Source organism: Centroberyx gerrardi, chromosome 22 (assembly GCF_048128805.1).
Source record: "Centroberyx gerrardi isolate f3 chromosome 22, fCenGer3.hap1.cur.20231027, whole genome shotgun sequence".
Classification (NCBI taxonomy): domain Eukaryota; kingdom Metazoa; phylum Chordata; class Actinopteri; order Beryciformes; family Berycidae; genus Centroberyx; species Centroberyx gerrardi.
This window is the reverse complement of record NC_136018.1, coordinates 23,733,468-23,745,815: the sequence shown is the minus strand read 5'-3', so window position 1 is coordinate 23,745,815 and position 12,348 is coordinate 23,733,468. Positions and strand designations below refer to the sequence as shown.

The 12,348-nt window shown below is 40.9% G+C and overlaps 1 protein-coding gene across 1 annotated transcript in view; it reads right to left on the bottom strand.

The window, feature by feature from the left end:
- Positions 1-12,348, bottom strand: part of zcchc2 (zinc finger, CCHC domain containing 2) — a 38,134-nt gene that overhangs the window by 8,116 nt on the left and 17,670 nt on the right. The window contains exons 5-10 of the mRNA XM_071895345.2: positions 12,029-12,129; positions 8,465-8,568; positions 6,913-6,975; positions 4,836-4,896; positions 3,596-3,719; positions 839-906 (exon numbers count right to left, since the gene is read on the bottom strand). Of these exons, the coding sequence (XP_071751446.1) occupies positions 839-906; positions 3,596-3,719; positions 4,836-4,896; positions 6,913-6,975; positions 8,465-8,568; positions 12,029-12,129 (521 nt within the window). The remainder of the gene's footprint in view (positions 1-838; positions 907-3,595; positions 3,720-4,835; positions 4,897-6,912; positions 6,976-8,464; positions 8,569-12,028; positions 12,130-12,348) is intronic.

The following is a 12,348-nucleotide window of genomic DNA, read 5'->3' as shown; positions in this document are numbered from 1 at the left end:
ACAGGTACATTTCTGGTGGACGCCAAAGCCTTTTCTTCAAGTGACAAAGTGTTTTTGTTTTGAAGTTTAAGAAAAAACATCTCTTACAATCATTTCACCTTTGCCTCAATGTTGCCATCCAAACAGCAGAGGGCGTGTGTTAATAACACAACTGGGTAATTGGCTAAGCAGAAGAACCAGCATGTACAGGTGGGACTTCCCACTGTGCTGCTTGCTTGACTGAAAGCTGTTGCAGAATGGTGACTGACACTAGCTTCAGGGACTTTTCAGACCCCCTGACTACGTTATTAGTGAGAAATCTAGTTACCTTTTCAGACTATGGGAAAACCCTTCATCTCTGGCATCTAGTGGGAGAAATCAATGTGCTGAGAGGGAAACCTTGCCCTATCCATCAGTGGAATATATGGGATATGATGAGTGAGTCTCTGGCAGATTATAGGCAGATAGGCCTTTTACAGATGCCGTGATCCACTGATATAAGCAGCTTTAGCGTCACTGACAATATGGGCTAGCTTAGTGCTAGCACACGGCTTGTCTCGTATATACAGACTACAGCTTGAGCAGGCTTTCCCCTGATGTGAAAATGCTGAAAACCTCAATCAGTCCTTTTTGGACTCCTAGGATGTGTGGCTTTTACTTTGAAAAACTGCTGCTGATGGCTTCTGGGTGACGCACATCGAGCATCGTGACTTTGTTTTCGCACTTTGTCGCATACGATTTCACAGTTTCAAATGTTAGGGTCATTACTATTATTTCTGTATTTGTAACACATGGAGTTGGCTATCAAAACAAATGATGTGCATTGCCATAAAAATCATAGGAGTCGTCTCTGGCCTACCTCTCGGTGGCCGGAGCTCGGCTCTTGGTTTTGCCGACTGGGTGGCTTCTCTTCTCGCTGTCCTGGTGCTGTGAGGAGGACGGCAAGTGTCAACGACATTTCAGCATCTCAACTTTCATCCCAAACTTCAAAATTGTTAACATAGAGTCCCTCCAGGATTTTGGAGTTTTTTGGTGATTATTGCTCAACTCAAAAACACAATTTTGTGGCGGGTTTTCTCAACGATTATGATGCAATGTGTGGAGTTTTAGGTGTTAATTTAGTAGTAAATTTGCGTGAATTGGTCAAAATCACAAGTCAAGGAAATATGGCACTGAAGTGGCACTAAAAAGATACAGAAAATGGGATATTTATAACTACCTCCCATCAAGAATATTCACTTTGTGTTTATAAGCATACTATATATATCATATAAACTACTAGAAATACAGAAAAAAACATGGAAGGAAAATACTGTGCTTGGATTGTCTCAAATATTGTGGTGACTGTGTGCGCTATTATTGCAATTGTAAAATCACATATTCCTGGAGGGACTGTATAGAGAAAATATGATATTCGGTAATACAGATGACAATGCAACACTGTCCAGCAGCACAGAGAGGCATTTACTATGCTATTACATAACAAGGTTTGACTATACACTTCTACCATCACATGACCAGGGAGTTTGTGTTTGTGTCACATTGGCTGCTCATATTGCTGCTGATTTTCACAGTTACACACACACACACACACAGTCTCATACATACCACGGTTAATATGCCTATCTATTATTCCTGAAATGCCTTCTCATATTGATAATGTAAAATAGCCAGCGTTCACTAGCCCTATTTTTGGTCAAACTATGAATTGTGTGGATCCAGTAGCAAGGTATTCCTGTGTATGGACGGATGAATGGAGCAATGAATGAGCTGTGAATGACTCTATTGTGATAGTGTGTGTGCGTGTGTGTGTGTGTGAGAGAGAGGGAGAGAGAGAGAGAGAGAGAGAGAGACAGAGAGAGAATGTGCTTTGTCAGCAGAGTGCTCTCTCGCTCTCTCTCTCTCACACACACACATACACACAGTCTTGACCTACATCACTAAGCTTAGTGGTGAGTACTCTCATTCACGTGGCTTAGTGCGTGACAGATCCTCTCAACCACACACACACACACACGCACAGAGAGTTGAGTAGTATAGGAGAGAGTTCATATAGGAGTAGTTATGTGAACAAAATCCTGCAGGCCCTCATGTAACTATAACCCATAATCATTAACTAGTGTTCAGAGATTTGTCCTTAAATTTGACTTATGGTGCTGGGCTTCATAGTAAAGTTAATCATTGGCCCGATTCTGCTAGACACCTGTGCTGCTATCACATGCCGAACACCTTATCTTGACCTAGCAAGAACCTTATTTTCCAGTTAAATATGTTTCAGCACTCAGAAAATAGCATTTACACCTGCTTTTTTCTCTTCAGCGAACACCTTATTTCTTAACTTCACTCTCAGCTACCTACTATAATTGTGTACATTTTTAATTGTGATCTTTGTGAATCTACTGAGTTTAGTCCTTAACCTCATCTCCATTACTGATTGACAACTTTATTAATCCCCCAAGTGGGAAACCTGGCCCTTTCCAAGGATGTCATCTAGCCTCAGCCGCTTTAAAGTCCCCATGAAATGAACTCCCATTACTTTTCCCGTGACCTCATGCTGCACCAGCAGGCGTAAATAGAAATTACAACCAATAAAATCATCACAGATTTTTGAGCAGTCCTGCCCACTCTGCCCCTCCCATCAAATCAAACTGCCTTTCTCTCCCTAGCTGATCTCCCATTGGTTTACACTTTTGAATGATCCCTCCCTGCATTATGTCCTGCCCCCAACATCCTGTTTCTCCAGGAAATACGTCAAATCAAGGAAGTAAAAATGCCGTGTCACGGGGTCTTTAAGTTTGCTGGTTGTGTCTGTTTATGTGTGAAGCATGAACCAAAACCCCTACAATTTCTCTGTTAAAACGCACCGTGTCACGCCATGTGATGTGAGCTGCTTAAAGAAGGGCTTCTGGTGCCATTGTATATATTAGTACATTTATTCGCAGCATGTCATACACAGATGAAAAAACAAAGAGCTCATTTCTGCAAGCTGACTCAAGGCTATAGCTGCAGGCATACAGCTAAGAGCTAAACAGCAGCGTTCAGGCACAAGAAAGCTCTGTGAATAGATGGAAATGATTAGGACTTGCAACAACATGGTTCTGTCAAATGAGCCGTTATTTTTGAACAGAGTAAGTGTAAACTACATTCACATGTGGACTTTCTACTGCATGGAGTACAGAAGTAAATGTTAATTCATGGCATGGGGTTTCTTTTGTCACAGGAATAGTTTTGTCAGTTGTAACGTCCTTAACATCATCTTCACCTTTTAGTAAATCTATGTGGTAAACTGTCACTGTTCCAAAATACGACGTGTGTAAATACATGTATCTATCTGAAAGAAGAAAAATTAAACATAGGATGAGAAATGGCGAAGAAAAGCGTCGCAGAAAACAAAGAGGAACCTTTTTCTTCACCTCAAATCAAAACACGCTGTGGAATATGAGGAAAGCAACAAATAAAGCAAGTGAATTGTTGAGCAGCGGTGGGAAGATGAACGCTGGTAAACGCCTTCAGAGGGTTTGTTTGTTTAAATTTTAAGAGAAGCAAATATACCGTGATATATGCTGTCCATGCTTCAAATGATATAGTGACGTGAATTTTAGGCCTCTTTCCTCACCTGTTCAGCATCCTGGCTGCTCTTCAGTGTACAACCCTTCTTCCTCCACTCTGCGGGACCGTTGTGCTCCGAGCTGTGCCCCCCCCTCCGACTCTCCCCCTGGGAACCTTTGGCACTGGAAAGTCTGGTGGAGAGGGGAGGAATTAGGACGTCGACCAAAATAGCGTTCTCAAATCGGCAATGAGAAGTGGGTTTCTTTACTGCTACTGTATTGTATAGAATGACTGTGGAAAAAGCTAAGAGAGTATTGGACGGTATTGAATTCTGCTACAGTAGAATGAATTTTTAGACTAGATCAGCTGCTCAGAAGTTCAGAAAAGTGAGAAAGTAGTAAGTAGAAAAGTGAGAAAAACACCACAGTTTAAAGTCTTATTATGTTCTATTGCTACTACTGCTTAGGGCTGGGTATTGAGAACCGGTTGCAATTTAGTCCCGGTTTTGTCATTATCTTATCACCCTCATGTTAGTCAAAACACAGATTAAGTTTGTATGTCCATAACATACAGCGAGTTTGCTGTTGCAGTTAAAAAAAGACCATAAAATTACTCCAAACAGCTTATGCAGCATAATCCAAATGTTCTGAAGCTGAACGACTGCACTGTGGGTCCAAAAGTCCAATATTTACCTCATTATCTCCTAGATTTTCCCCACTTGTTCTGCACCGCGCCAACAGTCACAACAGCAGCAAGCAGATGCTGCCTTCAAATGCTGTCGGAAATATTATATGTATAGAGTGCGCTCAAATGACCAAAAAAAAATGGTAAATACAAATGGGGAAGTTGAATTTTACATGATACTCAAGATGCGACAATCTCACTCTGTTTAACTTTTAGGTGTCACGCATATTCAGCAACTTTTAGCCAATAAACGTATTAGAAGAATCGAAAATGGCACCAGTAAAATATGTAAAATCCTAACGATACCCAGCCCTACTACTGCTGTTATTTTGCACACACAAATGCTGTCATTGATACTCGATTTATACTTTCATCCATACATTTCTACTTGCTGTAGTGTACATGCTATTGAAATTGTCGGTTGCATATGATAAAACGAACATCTTAGCAATGTTTCTTTGCTCTATTGCATTACTATTTGCTGGTAAACTGTCCCAGTTTACCCATGGGGGTCGACAAAGTTTTATCTTATCTTAGAATAGAATGAACATGCACAACAGAAAAAGTAGAGAAGATAGTCAAAAGAGCAGAAGAGCAGATCAGACCAGAACTGGTCTACTTACCCTAGAGAGGGACTCTTGGTTCCATGCTTTTTCTTGTGCCCCTGAACATACGACTCTAAATCTGAGAGAACAGCAACAAAACACCATTAGCTTTTACCATTAGCAAATAGGGTTAGACCAAACTATTGGGTTGCCAATATATTGGGCTGATATTGTACTTGTACTAATGGGATCGGGTTCAGTGAGCATCGTCCACCTCTGATATGATTCAGTTAATTTGATTACACATTTATTGTAGAATTTATCAATAAGACACCGGTTGTATATGGGAAGCCCTTACCCTGAATTAATTGTAATGAAATATTTTGATCAGATTCCACACAAGTATGCAACAATTTGTTTTCATTATTATTATTATTATTATTATTATCATCGTCATCAAAGAAGAGAGTTTGTGTCCCATGGTCTAAATGCTATTTCAGAGGCTTTTCCACCCTGACAATAATAAATTCTGGGGGAAAATGGACAGATTTACAGATTATTGACAAAAAATACAGCAGTTTCAATTTGAACATGTCTATATCAGTATTTGCCTTTAAAAACCCATTATGGGTTGAACCCTAATTAGAACCCATAGCACACTGTTAAATCATTACACAACACATACTGCACTATACTGTGTCAATGTCTTCAGTCCATAGGAAATTCAGTGGTTTAAGTTAAGGCAGCAGTTAAAGTGAGATATTAGTGTTTAGTATTTTACAGTGCCATATTAGTGTTTAGTATTTTACAGTGTGTGTTGTTGTGGCAAGGCCATGGATCTAGGCCCAGCAACCACAACGCAATGCCAACACATCATCAACAAAACACCAACAAAACGGAAACGCAACGCCAATGCAATGCCAACACATTACCAGCAAAACACAAATGCAATGCCAACACAACGCAGCAGTGGAGCAGCTGTCAGTTATTTCAAAGGAAGCACTCCCTCCATGGGTAATGGGTGTAGTAGAGCTTGGGGGTGAGCCACTCCTCAACACATCTCTCTCTGGTTATCATAAGCGCTTGAGGTGTAACTAAGTGCTACTGCATGCCAAGCTTCTATTCCATTCTGTCACATTCAGTGCTTCGCTCACAGTGTCCGTTTATTTTCCGGAAATATCCCAACCTAAGTTTGACAAGTGGTTAGCCTATATTAGCATAACTGTAGGCTAACATATACAAGTTACTGTAGCATTAGCAATGCTGAAGCTAGTATTAGCCAGGCCAGGGATGTGATTACTGCTGGCCAGGCAGAGCAGAGTCCAGCACACAACCAGGCAAATATAGCCGTGAAATATGAGGGTTGGAGACGGAGTCAGGCACTCAGCCTTTCCCAATGGCCTCCCAAAATAAACACCAGTTAGCTTATCATGTTAGCCATGCAGTTAAAGCTAGCACTGAGGCACCGGTTAGCCAGCCTTTCCTTGCCCTTATTGCTGACACGGTAACTCCATAAAAGGCTTCTCTCACAGATACATAAAGCATTGCTGAAATGCCACCAATGAAGGGCTTGAAACACAACTGTCTGGGCGTTCTTTCCACAAAAAGCCCTATTTAGTCCAATAGCAGCAAATAAACCATTGTCAAAGTGCCAGAGTTGTGTCACTGCTTGTGGGTCTTAATATACCAAGATCAATCAACATTATTAAAATGGCACACATCCACAATTGACATGTTGGTCTACATTCTATTAGTTATTGTGTTCAGATAGCTTATACATGTTAACATTCATGATAACATACACTAACTTTTGATCTAAAGGCTTATGCTTAAATGCTTGAAATGTGTTTCTTAGACAAATATAAATAGTGAAGTTGATGCCTTTGTATGAATTTCTTTCCAAAGCCTTTGCCTTTCCATCAAGGCAAAGGGCGGCTACTTTAAAGAATCTAAAATATAAGACAGTTTTGAATGTTTAACACTTTTTTGGTCGCTGCACAACTGAGCCTCATTCGGTCTTGTGTATTCCTATCCTCGTCTTTGCTGCTCTGTCCTTGTCGCTCCTCTTCTCCCAAGGGAAAACACCTGAATCAGCGGCTAAACGGTCAGCGTCATTGTGGGAAATGCGTTGTAGAATAAGTCCGCCTCTGCTCACCTTCCTCCTGGCTGGAGGCGTCGGAGCAGTCTCCTTGGTAGGCCTTCCCCAGCTGGCAGTTGCCTATAGGGAGAGACACAGTTCACGATGAGTTATCAAGGTCAGACGCATCATTCTGGATGCAGAACTTTGTTGATGTTTTTGATATCTGAAAATCTTTCTGCTGATTCAAGGAACATCGGCAATAGCGGTTCTTTGACAGTGTTGAAGTGTTTTAAGGTGGATTTTCCCTTTAAAATCTGCAAGCATCAGGATTCTGTGAACACTGTTGAGGTTGGCACAGAATGGTGTGAAGGATATTAACTACTACTGGCTTACACATATGCCAGAAACACACACACACGGAAAAAAAACACACCCATAGACAGGCAAGGCACTGCTTCAATACCTTATCAACACATCCTACCTTCATCGCTTTTCCCTTCACACTTTGTAAATTGGTTTCTCTTCCTCCGTTTTCTCTTCCTCCTCTTCTCACATTTTTCCCCTCACTCCCCGCCTCTCTCTCCTCTTATCCGCCCTGCCTTCCTCCTCTTCCTCCCCTTCTCTCCATCCCTCCCCAACTCTACTTTTTAGTACCAATGAGAATGAAATGTAACAAACATCAAAATTAAGAGCACAAACTACAATATTTTTAAGACTCTAAAACGGAATTTGAGATTTAAAATGCCATATTCAACTATTCAAGTCTCTTTAAGACCTTGAGTTTAGATAATACACTTTAAGACTTTTTCAGAACCTGCAGACATCCTGTTTAGCTTTTTTTCACGTTCACTCCCTTTATTTCACTTCCACTTTCACTGGATTCCAGCGTGAACAGGATGTGCGAAATAGCAGCAGTAGTAGCGTAACTTACTATGAGAGAAAAACAATGTGAGATTATGAAAAAAGTCGAGAATCATAAAAAAGATTTAAAAAACAAGTAACTGACTAAAACCAGCAATAGCTGTAGACTTTACCATAACCCCCTTGTGGTGTAACCCCCTCTAATTATTGACCAGTGGAGCTGGTCCAGTAGGACCAGTGTCTTGGCACTGGTCCTGGACTGATCCTGTGTTTCCCAGCCAACGCCCAGCACATCTGCCAGAAACACCGAGAAAGCTCCCTAGTTTCAATGTGGACAAAACTCTGATGACAATATTTATTAATCTGTTTTTGAGTCAGTTCTCAACCTTACATTTACCCGCAGACAATATTGGCTCCAGAGTCAGCTGTCGGTTGAAACGGCGAGAAAGACGCAAACGCAATGCTTTCTATGTAACACAACATTTGACCAATATCAAGATAATGTCGTCCCCTATGAATGATGAAGTCCCCTGTCTGGGCCAATCAGTAACAAATATGTCACCTTGTTTGGAGCTGTAATTGCAGTTACCCCTTGGGCCAATCAGTGTAATAAATGATGAATCATTCCACCGAAGTCTCTGAATAATCCAGCAAGTAAACAAACGTTGCAATGCCAACCTTGGGCCAATCAGTGTAATTTTGAAAATGCCAGAATGAAGCAATGAGATCAGATATTTCTCTCTCTCTCCCTCAGTTTGATACTTACATCTACAGCATGTTGGTTTTGTAGAGTAGCTGGAGTCACAGTTGAAGAAGCTACAGACCTTTCTGGTCTGTCTGAAAACTGGAGGGGCAGAAAGGAACCTTTCCCTGAGAGAGAGAGAGAGAGAGAGAGAGAGAGAGAGAGAGAGAGAGAGAGAGAGAGAGAGAGAAGATCAGTTGTTTTTCAGCAGGCAGTGGAAAAACTAAAATACATTGGTGGTAGGACTTAGTACGCTTATTTAACAAGACAGGTCACAAATTTGACAAATGTTTTTATTTTATATCAAATCCTCATTGCTTTTCCTTCCTGGAAAACAGCATAGGCTAGCATCCATTTCTTCTGAGTCACTTTCCATGTTTGCTCAAAAGAAAAAAACTAAAGCTAAAAACATTTGAACGATCCCTCCCCATGTTGTGTCCTGCCCCCCTCATCCTGTTTCAGCCGGATATACATTGAATTACTCAAGCAACAGACTCTCAAAATGCCGTTTCATGTTGCCTTCAAACCCCCCAGACTTCCATATAGCTCTGGTGGCCTTTTCCCGCTGCCAAAAAAACAAAAACTCTCACGGTGCCGCCTCACTTAAAAGTATAAGAAATGGAGTCTGTTATTTGCTACACTAGACACTTGTCATTGTGGGGAAAAAAAAGGTTCTAAATTTATCTTTCAGTTTTCCTAAAAGGGCTTGTTAGCATTGTTAGCAATTTTAACATTTTAACCAAAGGTCATGGGTGGCCACAAGCTAGCTACCCATTTATAGGGAAGCTGCTTTGAGATAATAAGTCCCGCCAGCACTTGGCAATCCATCTAAAAAAGGAAAAGATGAGTATGGCTGCCTGGTTGGTTTCTAGACTGACATTTGCCAGTCTTGGTTTTGCACTGGGATGCATTTTTAGTTACCAGTTACCACTTGTAGTTTTCTCAGCAAGTCTTTGAAAAACTGGATGAGTGTGACTGCCACGGACTTCTAGACTTCGAAGACCTTTGCCCTTCTGCACAAGCGCTGCATGCAAAGGTCAACTTGGGAAGTCTAAGCCAGCAGGACACTGGAATTTTAAAGGGCTAAATCTGGACATAGAAATGCTTGTGTCTGAGACATAGTAAGATCATTTTGACAGTGAAATTGAGCTTTTATGTGACTTTTCTTGTTTCTATATCTCCAAGGAGGAAGGCATCATATTAGAATCACTTTTAGACAAGCCAGAGTTTTATATTACATCTATGTAGAGACTCTAGATGCAAGTAAATACAAATTAAAGTGAAATCTTGAAGGCGTTTGGACTACACTATGGTGTGAATGGGTGGACTGTTATCCCTGGTCTCAAGCATGAGACCATGAACCACTACCTACATTAAACGTATGGCGTTAACACTAGGTCTACAACTGCTCATTATTTTGTTAACTTGTTAGCGGCCAATTATTCTATCAATTAATTATAATGCCAGAGTTACAAAAAAAAGTATGTGAACGATGACAACAAATCAGACTGATAGATGTGAGAGCAAGTTACAGTAGGAAAGGCCATAATGCAGCTGGGCAGTCAACATAAGGTTCACTGATGAAAAGCTTGTGTTCAGACAGATAGGTTTCACTTTCAGTACTTTCTCTTTACACAAAAATGAAACTGATGGACACTAGGTTGTGTACGTGTGTGTGTGTGTGCATGGTACCAGGAGGGGGCGTAGTTGGCTTTGACAAACAAACACCTGCACCTCCCCTCACTGGCCAACACACACACACGAAAACACACACTACAAGGTCCCTTTCAAACATACTTGCCCTGTTGTTACTAAATGTTGCTCCAGGGCCTTCCAAATATTTGATTTTCTTTCTTCCCCAAATGAAACTGGCTCAAAAACTATCATTCCAAAGATGACTGTAGTTAACACTGAATATATTGTGCTCATTTATTGATGTGATGATAATGGTCATTATTGATGATTAGAGTTAGAACATACACAGGGATGCAAACAAATGTATGGTGAAAAAAGAGAGAGCTACCCGAAGTCAAAAAAAAAAAATGCGACAGCGTAATATATAACCATGTGACGAAGGCCTGTGCTATATGCTTAAATAAATAGGAAATTCTATTTAATATACTCAGATCAATAAGAGACAGGCAGATGTTAAGTAGTAAAATTTTTTATTTTCAGAATTAGAAAAGTATTACTTTTCCTCGCAACAGGTCCTGACAGTTGAGTAGAATTTTTTGCTCAATGCAGCTCACTCATATGAGCGTGACAGAAATACACTGTAGGAATTGTTAAGGAGATTCGTCCGTCATCCACCCCCCCCAATAAAAAAAACCTCTTTGGATCTGGACGATTCACACAAGTCACCCAAATTGATGTGAAAAAAGCGACATTTGCCGAAAAGCGAGTTGTTTGCGTCCCTGATACAGTATTTGAAACAGATAATCATATAATCTTGGTTGAAACTGTCCTCTCTGGCTTGACTCATTTTATTATCTTATCTTGTGTTTTCCTGGTATTGTCACTGTATGTGCACCCTGCCAATATGGAACACTAGCATGAACGCAGCCTACTGGCTGCAGCTTGTTTGACTATAAGGATTACAGTCATGTTGTGTAACCACTGAGGGCGAATTTACATCAACCATGTATGGAGCAGTGTATTCAAACTCTGGAGGGCCTACTCCTTTACTGCTCAGTTGTGTGTGAAAACTGAACAGCTAGAAAAATAGTTGCATCTAGTCAGATGAGCATGTTAAGTTTGGAGTACTTCAAAGTCGAATGACAAATTTGACAAACGACAAGGCTTTATTGCGTTCATTTCTTTCCGTTTTGTTTTGAAATCCAAAATACACCCACACATCTGCCTTGAGACTTGGAGCGAGTTTAATGGGATCCACCATTGTCCATCACTCACTGGAGAGCCAGTGGACAGAGTGGTTTGGTCAAAGGGGCTACCGTACTAATCAAAGCTGAGCTATAACGCCACCACAGGCAGGAGCAGAGTCCAAGATAAAAATGCTAAAAATGAAATGCACTCTTGTTCTTGTTCTATTATTTATTTAGGCATTAGAGTAATAGCTACTAACTTGACCTGTTACATTTTCTGCGGTAAACTCTGACACTGAGATGGGAAAGCACATACAGGGACAAAAACTACATTTCAGTTCAAGTCGTGTGTGTGTGTGTGTGTGTGTGTGTGTGTGTGTGTGTGTGTGTATCTGTGGGTGGATCTGCGAAATTACCACCAGCCACCAGATGCTGGTAAGTCTTGACTGTGGCTGGTAAGTTTGTTTACCATCCAACGGGTAACCAATCATTCGGAGGGCCTATTCTATTCCACAAAAATCTTGTTGGCTGGTAAAACAGTGAAGTGGCAAAAACATTCCTGGCCTATGGCATTAATAGTCAATGTAAGGTATGGTGACTGTGGGACAAGAGCCTCTAAAAACAGTGCATTAGCCTATTCAATAGCTGCAAAATCAATTGTGGGTTACAAAAAAAAAACATCTGAAAATGATTCTGCTGAGAATAAGTTTGAAAACATGTGATATAATGTTATGAGGACGATGTTACATATGAGGATTAGACATACCTGAGGGTCCTCTCCACCTCCCTGCTCTCATACTGGTCTCCCTGGTTCAGGAGCCTCAGGATGCCCTTCTCAAAAGACTCAGTACACTGATCCTTAGGAAGCTGCGGAAAGAAAGAGTTAAATAAACAACAGCATGATACACTGAGGCCCGTGTTTGCACAAGTGACACTTTCCCCATCTGCCTTTAGAAGAGAGCTTGAGCTAAAGTATTTCTGTGTATGAACACTGGTTTCAAATCTAGCTTTAACCTGAGAATTTAGCTTTAGCCTGAGAACCTTGCGTTCGAAATCTAGCTTTGGCCTGAGAAACTGGCTTCAAAT